Source organism: Lepidothrix coronata, unplaced genomic scaffold, assembly GCF_001604755.1.
Source record: "Lepidothrix coronata isolate B3197 unplaced genomic scaffold, Lepidothrix_coronata-1.0 Scaffold24, whole genome shotgun sequence".
NCBI classification, from domain to species: Eukaryota; Metazoa; Chordata; class Aves; order Passeriformes; family Pipridae; genus Lepidothrix; species Lepidothrix coronata.
Genome location: NW_016690204.1, coordinates 1503078 through 1519741, shown reverse-complemented (window position 1 = coordinate 1519741; position 16664 = coordinate 1503078). Strand labels below are relative to the sequence as shown.

Sequence of the window (16664 nt, the reverse complement as noted above, 5' to 3'; positions counted from 1 at the left end):
GGGCTCCAGCCCTTGGAGCATCTTCACAGCCTCCTCTGGACCAGCTCAAACAGGTTCCAGCCTTTCTTGTGCTGAGGACCCCAGAGCTGGACGTAGCACTGTGGGTGGGGTCTCACGAGGGCAGAGTAGAGAGGGAATTACTATCCATTAGTGCTTTTGTCAAATCACAAGAATTCCACTGGCATTTGATTTGATTTGGGGATGGGAAGGGTTTGCATTTGAAGGAGTTGGGACCCCTGCAGTCGAGGTGAGCTCTCACCCCCACTGGGGGAAGCCACACTTTTACCAACTGATTCAAGTTGAGCAGCAATTTCCCCAGATTTTGGGAATTGGTTCTGTATGGGGAGCATGTCAGTAGGGCAGAACTCTCACCAGCAGCTCTTCTTTCTTCCGGTCCACCACCCTCAAGTCCTCGGGCACCGTGTCATCCGTGACCAGTCTGTTCTCGTAGGTGGACAGCAGGTCTCGGCCTTGTTGGAGGCTCCTCTCGAGGTTTGTGGCCACCTCAACTCTGTGCAGACACGAGAGGAAGGTGTTAAAGCACATCTGCACCTGTCTCATAGAATCACAGAACATGCTGAGCTGGAAGGGACTGACAAGGATCATCCATCCAACCCCTGGCCCTGCACAGACACCCCAACAATCCCACCCTGTCCCTCAGAGCGTTTTCCAAACGCTCCTTGAGCTCTGGCAGCCTTGGGGCTGTGCCCACTGCCCTGGGGAGCCTGGTCAGTGCCCAACCACCCTCTGGGGGAAGAACCTTTTCCTGAGATCCAACCTGAGCCTGCCCTGACACAGCTCCAGCCCTTCCCTGGGGTCCTGTGACTTGGGTCACAAGAATGAAGAGATCGGAGCTGCCCCTCTGCTTCCCCTCATGAGGATGTTGAAGACCACAGTGAGGTCTGCTGCAGGATCCTCCATTATCCCTGGCTCAAGTCACGATTTAAGCCATGACTTACTTCTCCTGGGCAGCGCTGAGCAGCTGCACCACACGGTCGTACTTCTTGTTGGTGTTTTCCACCTTGCTCTTGACCAGGGTAGCGCTGCCGGTGTTGGGCACGGACTCGATGAAGGCCTCACACTCCTGGATCTTCCTCGTTTTCTCAGGTTCGATGCGCCGGACCTCATTGGTGATGTTCTGCAGGAGGAACAAAGCCTTTAGAGCAGCTGAACTAGGACCTGATGGCTACAAAGGAGCTGGCCCTTGGCTGTCCAGGGTGAAGAGGAAGGTCAGGGCTGAGGGCTTGTGTTAGACGGAAGGTGCCTTTCAGCCCTGCACAGAAGGATATTTTTTGTGACTTTTTGTTGACTTGTCTCTCCTGGGGCAAGGAAACTGCCTTAGCAAGGAAACTCCGGCTGGGGAGTGGTTCCCAATAGCTCCAGCTCTGACAGCAACATGCTGGATCCGTCTGGACTGCTGGTCTCTGACGGATGAATCCTTGCCTGGACAGCGAAGTGCTGCAGGCAGTTGGAGCAATTTGCTTTCACTTGTGGTGGCACTTGGATTTTGCCACAGCCCTCGGCAGATGATGTAACCAGGACCTGAACTTCCTCCTAAACCAAGGGAGGTTTGTGGCACAGAGCCTGGCTTAATTAGGGGTCTGGAGGAGAGGAAAGAAGCCGGATGCTATGGCACTGGAGCCTAGAGGAGCAGGTCCACAAGGAGAAACAGTGCCTGGACCAGAGGTGTTTTCTTGCTCCTCTCTGAGCTGGTGATGGTGGTGGCAAAGCCTGAGGGTTCCCTTCTTCCTCACAGCCATCACCTGCAGCCATTCAGCTGAGCTGGACCAGGAGCAAGGCAAAGGTTTTTGGCTTCTGAGGCTCCCCAAAGGGCTGCTCCCCATCTCCACTGGAGGAAGCAGCCAGCTGTGAGCATCACTCCATCCCTACTCCCGGGTTCAGGGAGAGCTTTCAGCATCCAGCATACTGAGGACCACTCTGGAGACCCTTTGGAGCACAGTCCCTGTATGGCACCATCCCTCTGCCTCCACACCCCGTACCTTCAGGTCCTTGGAGCGCTCGGTGCTGTCCTGCACCGCCCGGCTCTGCTCCAGCGGCGGGCGGAGGTTTGCTGTTATTGCTTTCTCCTGCTTGTCCAGGTCACTGTTGACTTTCTCCAGCCCTGCCAGGAGCTGGCGGCCCCGAACCGAAGCAGCATCTGGATGATGAGGGGAGACCAGGTTAGAGCTGGCTTGGAAGCTGGTTCTGGGCTCAGTCCCACCCTTGAGTGCCAAACCCATATCTCACTGCCCTCCCTGAGCACGGGCTGCTGTGCCCACAGCCTCCTGCTCTGCCCCTGCACCCATCCCAGCACTCTTGTTCCCAGGACACTTAGGAGATGGGAACATGCCCCTAAGATGTTCCCCCAGCCTTTCAGTGCCCAGAAGGAGCGAGCCCCAAGCTGCTCCCCTGATCCACACCTCCGATGCTGTCTGCCTTCAGCCCCTCGTAGCGCTGCTGGAGGATGTTCTTGCAGTTGTTTGTCTTCTCCTTCACGGCCATGTAGTGCTTGGCAATCCTGCAAAACAGGGCAGCGGGAGGTCAGACAGGCCCTCAGCCCTTCCATCACCCACCACCCATCCCAGTGCTGCTCCAGGAAGGAGCAAGTGGGGAAGAGGCACCTTCACCCCATGGTGGCAAAGTATAGAGCAGTGTCTTCATCAGAGCAGGGGAGAGGCAGCAAAGGCAGGTACCTGCCTGCTGAGGGAGGAGTGGGCAGCTCCCCCTGCCATAATGGCCCCCAGGGGAGGGGGGACCCGGATGGCTCTCAGCTGGTCCTGCTTTGCCAGGTGGGATCTTGTGAACAAGCAGGAAGGTTGTTCCCTCCTGAAGGAAACCTGAGGCTTTGAGATGGCACAGCTTCGCTGTGGGAATTGGGGCAGAGCCCCTGGGGTGCCAGACGGGGGGTGCAGCGTTTGTGGCATGGCCTGGGGCTGGTGAAGGCAAGGACAAAGGCTGGGGGGTCCAGCACACAGGCTGGGGGGCACGTACTGGTCTGCCAGTGCTACTGCCTCGGGGTCGGGCGGGGGGATCATGAAGCAGACCCCCGGGGCGCTGATCCTGTCTCCTGCGCTGTCGGCCACTTCCCAAACGTCTCCGCTGTTCCCGTGCAGGGTGTACTGGGCTCCTCGGCTGATCTGGCCCTGAGGGACAGGAACCGGTCACAGCGGCACGTCAGGAAATGCCACCCCCGCTCTGCCCCACGCCGGCAGCGCTCGCTGGGAGGTAGGACCGGCACAAACCCCAATCCCTTCTCCCGACTTCTCCCAGAGTCTGCCGCTTGCCAGAAGCTCATGTGCCTTCTCCTCCCTCCCCGGAGCCTCCAGACGCGAGCAAATTCCCACTCGGGCAGAGATGAGGAGGCGTTTCCATGGCAGTGCTCTGGCTTTCCTTTTCCGAGAGGCCGGGAGCTGAGTCAGCTGGAGCTGCTGGCTCCTGTCCCCTGCCGCTCCCGTGGTGTCTGCTGGCTCCACTGTCCCATCCCTTTGGCCAACTACTCCGTGATGGTGGTCTGAGGGGATGTGGACTGGGAATGGCTGGTGGTGGGGGGTGTTTCTTTGATCAGAAACATGCCGGGACATCTGCACTGTCCCAGCACGAGGAGCGTGGGAATGTGGCAGAGCTGGGCTGTCGCAACCTCCTCAGGGTGTGTGATAGGCACAGAGGTTTCGTTTTCTCCAGCCCCCTCCTGCCCTGGTCCTCAGCTGCAAAACCTGCTCTCCCACTGGGGTGAGCGCGACCTTTGCCTTGTTCCCGCTGTGGGAGACATCACTGCTTCCTTCCCAGTGCCTCTTCCATCCCCAGTGTCCCCCGGCGAGCTGGTCCCCAGCAGCCCCTGTGCCCCGCCCGGGGGGTGAGGGCGGCGTTACCTGCTCGCCTTCGTACTCGCACAGAGCCTCCACGGGGACGGGCTGGGGCGGCGGCTCACGGCGGTACCGCAGGGGCAGGACCTGCTGGCTGCGCTCCTGCAGGGACTTCACCACGGCCTCGTACTTCTCCAAGGCCTTCTCCTGGTCCTGGCACAGGGCAACAACCAAAACCAGTAAGGAAACATGGGAACGAACTCCTGGGCTCTCCCGGCCGGGGGAGGAGCTCAGACCAATGCGCTCAGGACAGAGACTGCAGCTTCAGGTCCTGCCGGGTGTTCCTGCCCCGAGTGCTCCTGCATTCTCCTGCCTCCTGCAGCCAGGCTGAGGACTGGGACTGTGCCCATGAGTTGCCCAGCAGGCAGTGACAGGGTTCCCTGGGGCATGGCCCGTGTCTGTATGGCTGTGTGTTGGTGGATAGCCCCGTTCCCAGCCCTGATCACAGCCCTGGGACAAGGCTCTCCAGCAGTTGCTCTGTTTCTAGCTGTGGATGTATCCCAAAATGTTGAGTGGGATGGAGCACACAGGAGGAGAGGGACAGCTCTCAGGGAAGAGCTATCAGCTGTGCCGGGACACGTGCATCAGCTGGGCCTGCTGCAGCATGCTTGGGCTCGAGTTTGGGCTTGGGTTTGGGCTCAGCACAGCCCTTCCCGAGTGGGCGGATCTCCAGCCCGGCTCCCGGCAGCACAGCAAGTTCCACAACCTCCTCTGGCAGCAGGTCTAATTATGCTCCTGCCCTTAACGAGCAGTAACTCCATGAAAGAACAAATAAAAACCAGCCCAGTGAGCAATTACGTTGCCAGGGGAGAGGCAATCTCTAGCCAGAGGGGAAGGAAGAGCCAGGGGAAGGCCGGGAAGAGGGAGCAGCAGCAGGTCCATGGAGAAAGCTGGGCCAGGTGCCCACACGGGCAGGGATGTCCCTCCCCCGGTGCCATGGGGACACTGGCCCCTGCTCCTGCCTCCCCTGCAGTCCTGCCTGCACCGACACTCACATCCAGCTCCCGCAGCAGGGACTCCAGCTGGTATCTGTCCTTGAACTCTGGGCTGAATTTTTGGTCCAGGTCTGTGTCCACCTTCTTCAAGAGCTCCTGGGCATCCTTACTGTCCTTCTGAAACTGCACAAAGGGAAAGTGTCTTGTGAGGAAGGGTCTTGCTGGAACAAGGAGCAGACCCACCCCAGCACCATGGTCCTCACACAGACACCAGGAGCTCTGCTGGGCACCTGGACACCCAGAATACGCAGAGAAAGGCAAGGAATCACTGTTTCCCATGCTCAGGACAGAGTGAGGGAAAAGACAACAAGGAGCAGTTTATTCCAGGGTCCTCTCTGGCAGAGTTGTTAAGTCCCACCTTTGCCTGCCCTCAGTTTGTCTCACTGGGACAGCATCACAACGGTGTGTGGTGTCTCCACTGCCAGCGCAGGAGAAGGCAGAGCCAAGCCCTTCCACACACAAACCACCCCCTGGGGCAGTTATTCTGGCAGATACCCATGAAAGGCACTGCCTGGGCTCGGCACCAGGGTTCAGCTTTGGCAAGAGACTCCTCACGTCGTGAACACGCCCAGGCTGTGGGAGAGGAATCCAGCCTGACCTGCTCCCCTGCAGAGCCTCCCTGGCTGTCAGATGCCATTTATCCAGCAGACATCTGTCTGCCCAGCTCAGCCGGGGTGCTCAGCCCTTGTGCCGGGCTCCCCAGGGGCAGCTCTGCCTTTGGCAGGTGTCATTTCCTCACATGGGCCTGTTCTGCTTCCGAGTGGAGCATGCAAGGCCTCCCCATGCCTAGTTTTGGGGGTGAGGTACCTCAGCTGTTCTGCAGACAAAGATGCCAACACCAGACTGTGGCTCACGAACCTCGGTGTTGGGAGTGGAAACTTTCTGCAAGTCATGCTTTGGCCAAGAAATCACTGACCTGTGGTGCCTGAGCAATCGTGACTTGTGTTCTATCAGCTCAAGGTGCTCTCCTGGCCTTAAAAGCCCTGTTTTTAGAGGACTCTGGCTCTTCTACTGTTTCCAGAATTGCAGTTTTTGTTTTCTGTGATCTCCTGCAACCCAGCACTTGCTCTCCAGGCTCCAACAACTCGCTGCCCCCAGGGAGCTGGTACCTTGTGGAAGTCCTCCATGAACTTCAGGTGGCTCTCCTCGCAGATCAGCAGGTTGAGGTACTCCTTCCAGTCGGCGTGCACGGCCTCGATGTGAGCCTGCAACATGGGGTGGGAGGGGATGTTAGTGGGACCCCCATGGCAGGGGAGAGCCTCAGCTGCCCACCTGAAAGTACCAGTTGCCATCCTGAGTGAACAACTCCTTGGCAGCCTCTGGAGCCACCCAGATGCTCTCAGGTCAAAGTTAGGATGGCAATACCCAAAGCTGGGATGCTCCAATGGAAATGTGGGGCTGGGGGGAAGGAGGCAAATCCTTGTGTCCATCTTCCCATCAAATAAAGAATAATTTATCTTTTGTGGGTGGGCACAGGGTAATTGCCACAGGAATGAGGAAGATGGAAGAGCTCCTTAGGTTTATCTTTGCTCCTCCAATGCCGTTTACACACTTGCAGGTGAAGGAGGCTTTTTCCCACTTGGCATCTCAGGAACTAAAGTCACGAGTCGCGTTGGCAGCAAGTCCCACTCTGGAGAAGGGCTGGGTGGGAGCTGTGCCCCCTCCCTGGTGCTCACCTCGATGGCATTCTTCCCGGGGTGATTCTGGGCCAGCAGCTGATCTCCATCCGCGTGCAGCTTGTTGATGGCCTCCTCCTTCTCCTCCAGCTTCCGGTGGATGAAGTTCTGGATGGGGAGAAGTGAAATATTGATCCCTATGCAAAGAGGGGACCCTGGCTATGTCCTGGGACTGAGTGACTCTGAAAGGGCTCAAACAGCTCCTCAAAGTGAAGTGTGATGTTCCCCCACTGCAGCTCTCACTTTTCCCTCCCTTGCAGATGTTGCTGAATATGTGACTTTTGCCAAGCCAATGCTGAGATAAGGCAGAGGAGGACAAGGAAGCTGCTACACTTCCTCATCGTGTTATCTTTGGCAGAGGTGAGGATTAACCTTACCATCCATGTGCTATCAGCTGGACATCTCAAAAGTGCTTCATGATGCACTGGGGGAAACTGAGGCACGGGGAAGGGACATTTCCTGCCCCCATCCAAGCCTGCCCTTTCCCCTGGTGCTGTGCCCACTCCCCTTGCTCACAGCTCCCATTGCTCACAGCTCCCATCCAGTCCCCATGGGACATCCAGTGCACGGACCTCGTACTGGCGGCGCCGGCTGGGATAGTCCAGGTTGTGGTCACTCCAGTCGTAGTGGGTCCTGTCCTTGGCCTGCTGATCCAGCCAGTAGAGCTTGTTGGTGCAGCGCTGCATGTAATCCTGCAGTGAGGTCAGATCCTGCTGCCGCTGCTGGGAGCCAGCCTGGGAGAGGGCAGAGGGGAGAGCTCAGCACAAAACTCCTCTCTGTGGGTCCCCCAGGGCTGCCTGGACACCCCAGCAAGGGACCCCCTGCAAGAGGGTTCTGCCCCCAGGATCTCAGTCTCTTACCAGCAACTTCTGGTATTTGGCTTGGAAATCATTCAGGTATTCCTGGTAACGGAGGAGAAGCAAGGCAAGGGTTAGGAGTTAGGCAAGGGTTAGGAGTTAGGCAAGGGTTAGGAGCGGTCTCTGGAGAGCACTGGTCTGGCGGGGGCTTGAGGGTGGAGGGGAATGTGGTTTTATGATGGAGCAGGATGTGACTTTATGGGGTTTGTCCCATTGTAAAGCTGGAGCTGGTGGGTTCTGAGGCTGGGCTGGATCTGGGCACCCACCCGACCTGCTCCGGGCTGAGGCAGCTCAGATGGTGGGATGCCTCCCCTTCATCCACGGCTCAGGAAAGGGACGACCCTGTGGGGCAGCAGGGAAGGGACAGGAGAGCTGACCTTGCTGCCGTCCTTGGCCATGTGTGGCCCGATGGCCATGACCTCGTTGTGGAAGATGTTGTGCTCTTCCACTTGGCTGTTGACCAGCGGCAGGTCGGTCCCGAAGCCTTTGCTGCTTAACAGGTCCTGTGGCACAGAGGAGTTGGGGTCAGCCATGGGGATGGGTGAGGGGGCCAAGGCCTGGGAACTCCTCTTGGAGGTGGCCACGGAGCTGGGCTTGGATGGGCTCCACGGCAGGTGCCCAGGAGCACATGGGTGAAATCAGCTGTGCCAAAGGGCAGGCATGGGAAAGCCAGTTTGGGAGTTTAACCCTGTTCTGGCTGGAAGGATGTGGGGATTGGGATAAAATGATAAATAAGGGCTGAGGGGTAGAGCCCAAAGCAGATGGTGACTGGGGACACTGAGGCAAGGCCACCTCGAGCACTGATTCCTGGTGCCACAGCACCTGGCCTTGTCCCATCACCTCTGGCCCTCCCCTGCCTCCTTCCCATGCTGTTTGCTGCTCCCAGCATAAAAGTTGCCCAGAAGTTTTCCAAGAGCCTGTTTCTCCATGGGGAGCTGCACCAGGTCCTGCCCAGCTGGTGCTACTGGCCAGGCAGTGGCCCTGGTGGTCCCGTTGGTACCTGTTTCTCCTCGATCACTGTTGACCAGTTGACCTGGGGCTCAATGTGCTGCAGGGGGAAGTTGTAGATTTGGTCATGTTTCACACGCAGGTTTGTCACTCGTTCCTTCAGCTGCCGGATGCTGTGGGAAGGGAAAGATGAGGGTGGGATGCAGGATGTGGGCATGGGCTGGCATTACCATTGGTGCATCCTCTCCCAGGCCTCCATAGAGGAGGGGCTCTCCTTAGGGAACCCCAGAGAGCCCAGGCAGGCTGGCAGCAGCCACACTGTGCAATGGCTGGGGAGGGAGAGGGCAGAGATTCCTGTGCTCCCATCCTCTGCTCATATGGTGTGGGCTCAGGGCAGGCTGGGCCTGGGGGACAGTGCGGGGCACAGTGGACAGGTATCACTCCACCATCAGCAGGGGCAGCCTCCTCACTTTACATGTGCCCAAGGATGGCTGTGGGATACACACTTTAATGGGAACTGGGATGCAGAGGAGCCTGTAGTGACCCCACCGCTGCTGGCAGGGCCAGAACAGAGCCCCTGGTGAAGTGTGTGTCCCCTGAAGGGCTCTGGGGACAGCTGTCCCTAGTGTACTCACTCCTCTGTGATCATGTCCCCCTGGGGATGTTTCATGTGCCGGGCGATGGCCGCGTCCCCATCCAGCACGTAGAGCAGCTTGTCGGACTCCGAGAGCCTCTGCGCCGTCAGGTCCTTGTACTGCGCCAGCTGCCCCGCCTTGATCTTGTGCAGGTCCTGGGGAGGGCACGGGAAGGGTCACCGGGGCAAACAAGCGGTATCCAAGAGTTCATCCCACCCTGGGCAGTGGAGGTGGGAAGGGCCTCTGCTGTCCCCCATCCTCCCATGGTGTGTTTTGCTTTCCCCTCACCTATCACAGAATCATGGAATGGTTTGGGTTGGAAGTGATATTAAAGACCATCCAGTTCCACCCCCCTGCCATGGGCAGGGACACCTTCCACTAGACCAGGTTGCTCCAAGCCCCATCCAACGTGGCCTCCCTGAGGAAGGGCCGGGGGCTGCATCACCTCTAGATGCATCACACCCTTTGGAAGAGGAGGATGGCTCAGGCCCCTCTGCCTCCATCCTGCCTGCTGGGATGCACATCCAGGGTTGCACATCCCCACTCTGCAGTGCTACCCAGCCATGGGGAGGAGGGAATTTTGGGGCCCAGTTGCCTGTTACACCCTTCCACTCTCTTTCCATAAGCCCCAAGCACCCCTCGGTTACAGACCATCACACCCGGGGTACCTGCTGCAGGGATGGGGAGCCACCCACATGTGCCATGGGAGAGGAGATGAGACCCAGGATCTGGGAGGGGCTGGGGCAGGAGGGGGAGGGCAGAGGGGGCTGCTCAGAGGAGGCCCTGTGTGTGGGACCATGGCTGGCTTACATTTTGCATTCGGGAGTCGGTCTCCACGATGTTTTTCTCCACCTGGTCAGCATTTTTCTGCAGGCGCTCTATGAGCTCGGTCAGCTCTTTGCTGGAGATGCTGGGGAGAAAAAGGGGGTCCTGTCACCCCGCAGACCCAGACCCAGCCCTGAGCTGCTCCCGGGGGTGCCCACAGGGTGCTGTGACCCCGGGGGTGGCCGGGGGCCAGCCCAGCCTGCCAGCCCCTGCAGCTGTGAGTGACTCACTGCTGCCTCTCCAACACTTTCCAAAATACTCCTGCTGTGCCAGGAGGGGGGGCGGGTGGGGGATGTGGAGATGGGAGCGATGCTGTAGGTGAGCCTGAGCCTCCCTCAGCTTGGGGCAAGAAAGAGAAGAGCTGTTTGCAGGGGACAGGGAGAGAATCATGGAATATCCTCAGTTGGAAGGGACCCACAGGATCATTCAGTCCTGGCCCTGCACAGACACCCCAACCATCCCGCCATGTGAGAAGGAGATGATGGAGCCTGAGCAGTAGGAGGCCCTGGGTCCCCATGCAGACAGGTGAGGTGGCTCTTTTGAGGCTGATGCCTGTCCCCTGGGCACCCCTGCCCACAGCCCTGCTGTGCCCCTCCCTGCCATGGTCAAGGCTTCCTCCTCTGCGGGGAGTTACTCACAATCTAAACCAGATAAAGAGGTGGGATCACACACCCTGCACCTCTTTCAGTGCTTTCTCCCTTGCTGGGCACTGTTTTTTCTCCCAGAGTGACCCTGGCCTGAGCCTCTCTGTTCACAGCTGGGCTGGCAGAGAGCAGGCCCAGCCCAAATATTCCCATCCGAGAGCAGGGAGGGCTGAGCTGGAGCAGAGGCAGAACAACCCGTGACGCAGCTTTTGCATTGCTGGGATTATTTTAAACATCTCATCTCCTTGCTGTTGCTTTGGCTGCGAGGAGAGGCTGCAGCTCCAGGGACCGTGTGCCAGGCACTGCCCACAGACCAGGCAGAGAGCAGGGGGTGCTCCCCAAATCCCTGCAGCTGGAGAGTGCACAGGGAAGGCAAGGCTGGCACTTGTGTCCCAGCTGTGCTGCTTTGTCATGTGGGCTTAAGCCAAGGCTTGGCTCAGTCCAATCCCAACCACCTACAGAGTGGAGATAATGAGTCTTAATGACCTCGTTATGTGGTGGCAGAATTAATGTTATATGGACCTTGGAAGTGTTAACTGCTGTTACAGGAGCTGAGGGCAGTGGGGCAGGCTGGGGAGAGCAGGGCTGGCTGGTGGAGCACCAGCATCCCAGCTCAGCTGGATCATGGCATGGAAGGCTCCTGCGTCCCCAGGTACAATCATGGAATCATTTACATTGGAAATGCCCTGGAAGATTATCAAATCCAACCATTCCCCCAGCACTGCCAAGGCCACCACTAACCCATGTCCCCAGGTGTCACATCCACATGGCTTTTAAACCCCTCCAGGGATGGGGACTCCACCACTGCCCTGGGCAGCTGTGCCAGTGCCTGACAACCCTTTCCATGAAGAAATTTCTCCAATATTCAATCTAAACCTCCCCTGGCACAGCTTGAGGCTGTTCCCTCTCCTCCTGTCCCTTGTTCCCTGGGAGCAGAGCCCGATGCCCCCCCAGCTCCCCCCTCCTGTCAGGGGGTTGCAGAGCCAGAAGGTCCCCCCTGAGCCTCCTTTTCTCCAGGATGAGCCCCCCCAGCTCCCTCAGCTGCTCCTGTTGCTCCAGCCCCTTCCCAGCTCTGTTCCCTTCCCTGGACACGCTCCAGCACCTCAAAGTCTTTCCTGGACTGGAGGTACCTCCCAAGGGACTCTGGTGCCGAGCTCCAGGGCACGTTCCCACCTGCCCCGTGTGCTGGTGCTTCAGTTCAGCAGAACAACCCAAAACCCAGCTCTGAGCTTGTTCCTCCCCACCTCAAAGCCTGCCCAGGCTGCAGGAGCCTCGTAGCATCTGACAGCTCCAGGAAAGTTCACATTTCCCTGGGAAGTTCTGGCGTGGGCAGGGTTTACACTGATTTTTTTCTTTTTATAGAAGCTGCATCATCAGGATGGTACTCAGAGGTTTGTGCCTGTCACTGTGGCTGCTCCTGCCTGGCACCTCCTGATGAGCCAAGGGATTGCCTTGCATCAGCACTGAACCCTGTGGGCATTCCTGAGCAAAAGAGCCAAGGAAGGGGTCCTTGGAAGTTGTGGTTGCGACGATTCCAAGGGTGATTCTCATTCTCTGTTCAACAATCCCAGCTGGAGGGTTGCAGGGCTGCACCAGGATGTGAGTGGCTGGATCCTGCTGCAGTGGTAGAAGCAGCTCCTCAAAACCCATTTTGGGGTTTCTTCCAACCCTCATCATCCCACATAAACCAGGGAAAACATCAGATGAAATCAGTGGAGAGAAGGTGGTTTGAAGTGGGCAACTGAAACGTGCTGCACGTGTTTGGGTGTCTTCAGGTGATGGTTGCTCAGACCTGGCACCCCCTGCATCCCAGGAGAGCTCGAAGCTTGAAGCCACCAAGGAACCTTCCTCATCTCCCACTGATGAACCAGAGGCCACCTGAGCACTGAGGGTGGGAGAGGCTCGTTATCCAGGTGGGAGCTTGGGATGCTTCACTGCAAGAGCCAGGAGCTGGACTGGCACTGGGAGAGGCTCATTATCCAGCTGGGAGCTTGGGATACTTTGCTGTGAGAGCCGGGAGCTGGAGCAGCACTGAGTGGGGCTGGGGCAGAGCTGGAAGCACTTGCCAGCTCCTCTCCACATTCCCTACCTTGGTCTCCGTGTTACTGGCAAGCTCAAGGATGGATCCTCAGGGTATCAGTTTATCTACAGTATGGATGGAAAAACCATCCCAAAAATCAGAAGAGGTCTGGGGCTTTTCTAGTTCTGGCTTTGACTGAAGCTTCTAAATTGTAGGAAGGAAATAACACTAAGCCAGGGATTTTCTGGGATCCGTGGCAATGCTGCGGTTCCGCCACGGCTTCCCAAGCTGCTGCTGCTGATCTGGTCTGGCAAAACTGAGCCTGGAGCCTTGGCCTGGCCTCTGTGCTCGCTTTCCATCAGCAAAACTGATCCCAGGTGCTGGGAACCAGCAAGTGCAGCACCCAGGCCCTGACCCTCTTACTCAGGTCTGGCTTTGCCAGGCCGGTCTGGGAAGGGGATGACGTGTCCAGGCAGGGATGTGCCCCCCATCCCCTTGTCCCTGCTCTTCCCCTGGGTCTGAGCCATGAGCTCTCCTCAACCCCGTTACTCACCCCTGGGGCTGCCTGTGCCCTGCCAGCTGCTTCCCAACCTGGGGGTGCTGCCCCTGGACATCCCTCCCACCCTCCCCATGGCTCAGGGAACCGTGCCAGGGCAGAGCCACGCTCTGGCCCCACGGCACCCCAGGGTGGGCAACATCCCTTCTCCACCCCTGCAGGGAGTGGGAGCGGCTGTCGGGGCTGGGGGCAGAGAGGGGCAGAGGATGGCATTCCCTGTGAGGGAGGGGATGGTTTGCTTGGTAATCCAGAAACTGCTGCTCCCATGGGCAGCACCTGGGTGACCAGGGAAAAGAAAAGGCAGAGCTCACCTGGAGCAAGCAAGGACATGCTCGGCTGTGGGCATGGCTCGGCTCTCCTGACGCACAACAGAAGAGCTGTTTGCTCCCTCCACCTCTGAGATTTATGTGAGAGTCACCAGCTGAGGCTGTGGGACAGGGAACTCTCATAAAACCTCCCATGGCAGCTGGATCTCAAACTGCAGCATGGGGAGCTGCTCCTCTGCCCCCCAGCCTGTGCTGAGCACAGCACAGAGCCCTGAGCAGGGAGGGGGGTGTGAGCTCCCACTCATCCCACTGCTGCTGGAAATGCAGGAATAACAAGTGTGCAGGAACAAATACAGAGATAGGAGAGAATGGGAACCTCTCTTGTAAAATCTCTCTTATTTCTGTATTTATTTCTTCAAAGAGTTATCACTTCTGTGCCACTTCATCACCCAACTTAGACATTACTGATGTGAGAACATCGGCCCTGTTAATCACCTCCTGTGCCCTCCACAGCTGGGTCTGTGTTGATAAATCACAAGGGTGAGTGTGGTCCCTGCATCCATCTGGATGCCAAGCAGGGGCTGGGAAAGCTGAAGCCTGGCTGAAATCTCCATGCCAGGGAATGGAAGGGGTTGGCTTGCCTATGCCCTTCCTCTGCTGTGAGGGGGGAAGATGCCGGAGTGCCAGGACAAGGGGGAATGGCTTCCCACTGCCAGAGGGAAGGGTTAGATGGGATATTAGGAAGGAATTTTTGGCTGTGAGGGTGGTGAGGCCCTGGCACAGGTTGCCCAGAGAAGCTGTGGCTGCCCCATCCCTGGAAGTGTCCAAGGCCAGGTTGGACGGGGCTTGGAGCAACCTGGGCTGGTGAAAGGGGGTGGAATGAGATGATCTTTAAGGTCCCTTCCAAACTAAGCCATTCCAGAATTCCATGCAGGAGAAGCACAAGGTGATGGGCAAACCAGTCAGGAAGCCTCGGCCATCCCGGGACAGGTGTGTGGATGGGATTTGCAGGACGTGGCTCTTTTGGGAAGCTGCTGGGAAGAGCAGGGGACGCATCCAGGCTTTGGAGCAGAGCTGCTGGCAGGGTAAGGCAAAGGGAAGCCAGGGCCAAAAAACAGGCAGGAGGGGCTGGTCAGAGCATGGAGCAGAGCTGGGGAGGGAGAAGGGCAGGATTTGGCCCCAGCCCAGCTGGGAAGGGCAGCACACGGGGGACTGAGCAGAGCCAGGATCAAAGGTGCCCAGGGCATGGCCCCTGCGAGGCTGAGGCAGAGGGAAGGGAAATGCAAAGCTGCTCTGCTGAAATAGATAAGGCTTTGTTTGAGAGATGAAAACAGGGAAAGAAAAAAAAAAAAAGGCCTGGAAAAACTGGCTTTGCCATTTCTGGAAAACTTTAAAAGGAAAAAATGATCTCTCTCATTGAAAGCTGTGCTCGGCAGAAGAGTTTCTTGTCAATGCTGCCTTGAGCAACTGGTGCATTGCCTGACCGGGGTGAAGGATCCCAGGTCATTCCTATGAGGAATGGGAGGGGTTTTTTGGATTTCTCCCAGCTAGGGGGCCAGGAGGAGGCAGCTGCTCCATGGTAGACACCATTCCCTCCATGTACCCCAATTCTGACCTCAGGTGATGCTCTGTTTTAGAGGGGCTTGGGTATTTCTGAGGGTTTAGAGGGTTTTCTTAGAGTTAAGTGGGGGGTTTTTGGGGGGTTTTCTTAGGGTTTTGGTGTTTTTCTTAGTGTTTTAGTTGTGATTTGTTGGGTTTGTTTTTTATCAAGATAGGTTCTCAACAGACAAATATGATGATAATTATTGTGATACAGAAACTTTGCTGCTAAAATCTGGACTTTTTTTCCTCTATTCCTGTTTTTTTTCTGTTTTTTGTGGAAAGAGGCTGATTAATTTCTCACTAGGTTGCACCCTCACTGACAAGAGCACTTTTTGGAGCAAACCTCCCTAATATCAGTATCTCCAGGGTGTCCAAAGGTTTTGTGCTTGCTGGCCGGTGGTAGAAAACCCCTTTGATTACTCAGTTTCCATTTTTTCCAAACAAGGAGGTTATTTCCCTAATCCTCGTCAAGGGAGGATGTTCAAATAGATATTCTTGGAGTTTTGACCACTCTAGCTGGGAATGCTCCTGCTGGGAGCTTGTCCTGTGAATCTGGGAGGGTTAATGGGAAGGGCTCTGCCCTGCTCAGTGATGCTGATCATGCCCTCCTGCTGGGAAACCTTCCCACAACAGAAGCTTCTCCTGCTGGGACAGCTCAGCCAGGAACAGGTGAGTTGGTTGGGCTTGAGGTCTGAGCACAGATCCTGGTCCTGCTTCCTGCATCCCACCACTGGGATGGAGAGTTGGTGCAGCAGGCAGTGACCACCCACTGCTTCTCTCAATTCCATCCCCCTTTAATGTCCATTTATCCAGATTTCATAAAAAAACACACCCATATCAGCACTGCTGCTGGAGGCCAGACTTTAGAAAGGACTAGAACTCCAGAAGGCCACAGCACAGAGCTGTAAATGTCCTTAAAGCTCCTGGAGCCACAGCTCCCACTGCACAGAATTCCCTTGTGCTGCTTCTAAGGACACTGGAGTGAAACTGTGGCAGAGCACAGGACACGAGGGCTGGGCTCTGGCTACGGTAATTCAGGTTTGGGAGAGATTAAGATCTGGCTGAAAACTCGGGAGCAGTGTGCTGTCTGTCAGGCTGCCCACGGCAGGGCGTAGCTGGACAGCAGGGCTGCTGTGCTTAGCCCAGCTTGCTTCAATTACATTTATCTTCCCTCGTAGGAATGGTGATATATTATTGTAATGTGCATGGAAATGAGAGCAGGAATAGGGCGGGCGATGGCAGGGCTCACTCTGCCCTAAGTACAGAGCAGCTCCTGACTCACCTGCTGTCTGGGCTCTGTGCTCACTCCAGCCCTTCCAAACAGCCTCTGGAAATGAGTGCCAGCCCTGCAGGCAGAGCTGTCCCAGCTGCCTGCACCCCCTCTTAGATGGGGAGTGGGTCTCCTGACACTGTCAAGGGGCTCCAGAGCTGGGAGCCCTCCTGAGTGGATGCTTTCACCAGGGGATCCCAAGGATGAACATCTTTCCTGCTGCAGGAGGGAGAGTTTCATCACCAGCTCTGAAGGCTGAACAGTTTCTTAGCATAAAATTATCAAATGGTTTCAGTTAGAAGGGGCCTTTAAACACCCTTTCTCTTCCATATGGGAGCAGAGCAGAGCTGACCTCTTCCACCAGGATCACAGAATCATGGAACAGTTTGGGTTGGAAGGGACATTAAAGACTATGTCATCCCAACCCCTGCCATGGGCAGGGACACCTTCCACTAGCCCAGGTTGCTCCAAGCCCCGTCCAACCTGGCCTTGGACACTTCCAGGGAT

At 57.0% G+C, this 16664-nt stretch overlaps 1 protein-coding gene across 1 annotated transcript in view; it reads right to left on the bottom strand.

Annotated features, from left to right (window-relative positions):
* Positions 1 to 16664, bottom strand: part of PPL (periplakin) — a 29908-nt gene that overhangs the window by 8188 nt on the left and 5056 nt on the right. Inside the window, exons 2-16 of the mRNA XM_017808670.1 lie at positions 9785 to 9884; positions 8975 to 9129; positions 8392 to 8512; positions 7769 to 7894; positions 7395 to 7436; positions 7107 to 7268; positions 6535 to 6642; positions 5968 to 6063; positions 4859 to 4981; positions 3870 to 4016; positions 2992 to 3143; positions 2421 to 2518; positions 2001 to 2158; positions 960 to 1138; positions 373 to 511 (exon numbers count right to left, since the gene is read on the bottom strand). Of these exons, the coding sequence (XP_017664159.1) occupies positions 373 to 511; positions 960 to 1138; positions 2001 to 2158; positions 2421 to 2518; positions 2992 to 3143; positions 3870 to 4016; positions 4859 to 4981; positions 5968 to 6063; positions 6535 to 6642; positions 7107 to 7268; positions 7395 to 7436; positions 7769 to 7894; positions 8392 to 8512; positions 8975 to 9129; positions 9785 to 9884 (1906 nt within the window). The remainder of the gene's footprint in view (positions 1 to 372; positions 512 to 959; positions 1139 to 2000; positions 2159 to 2420; positions 2519 to 2991; positions 3144 to 3869; positions 4017 to 4858; positions 4982 to 5967; positions 6064 to 6534; positions 6643 to 7106; positions 7269 to 7394; positions 7437 to 7768; positions 7895 to 8391; positions 8513 to 8974; positions 9130 to 9784; positions 9885 to 16664) is intronic.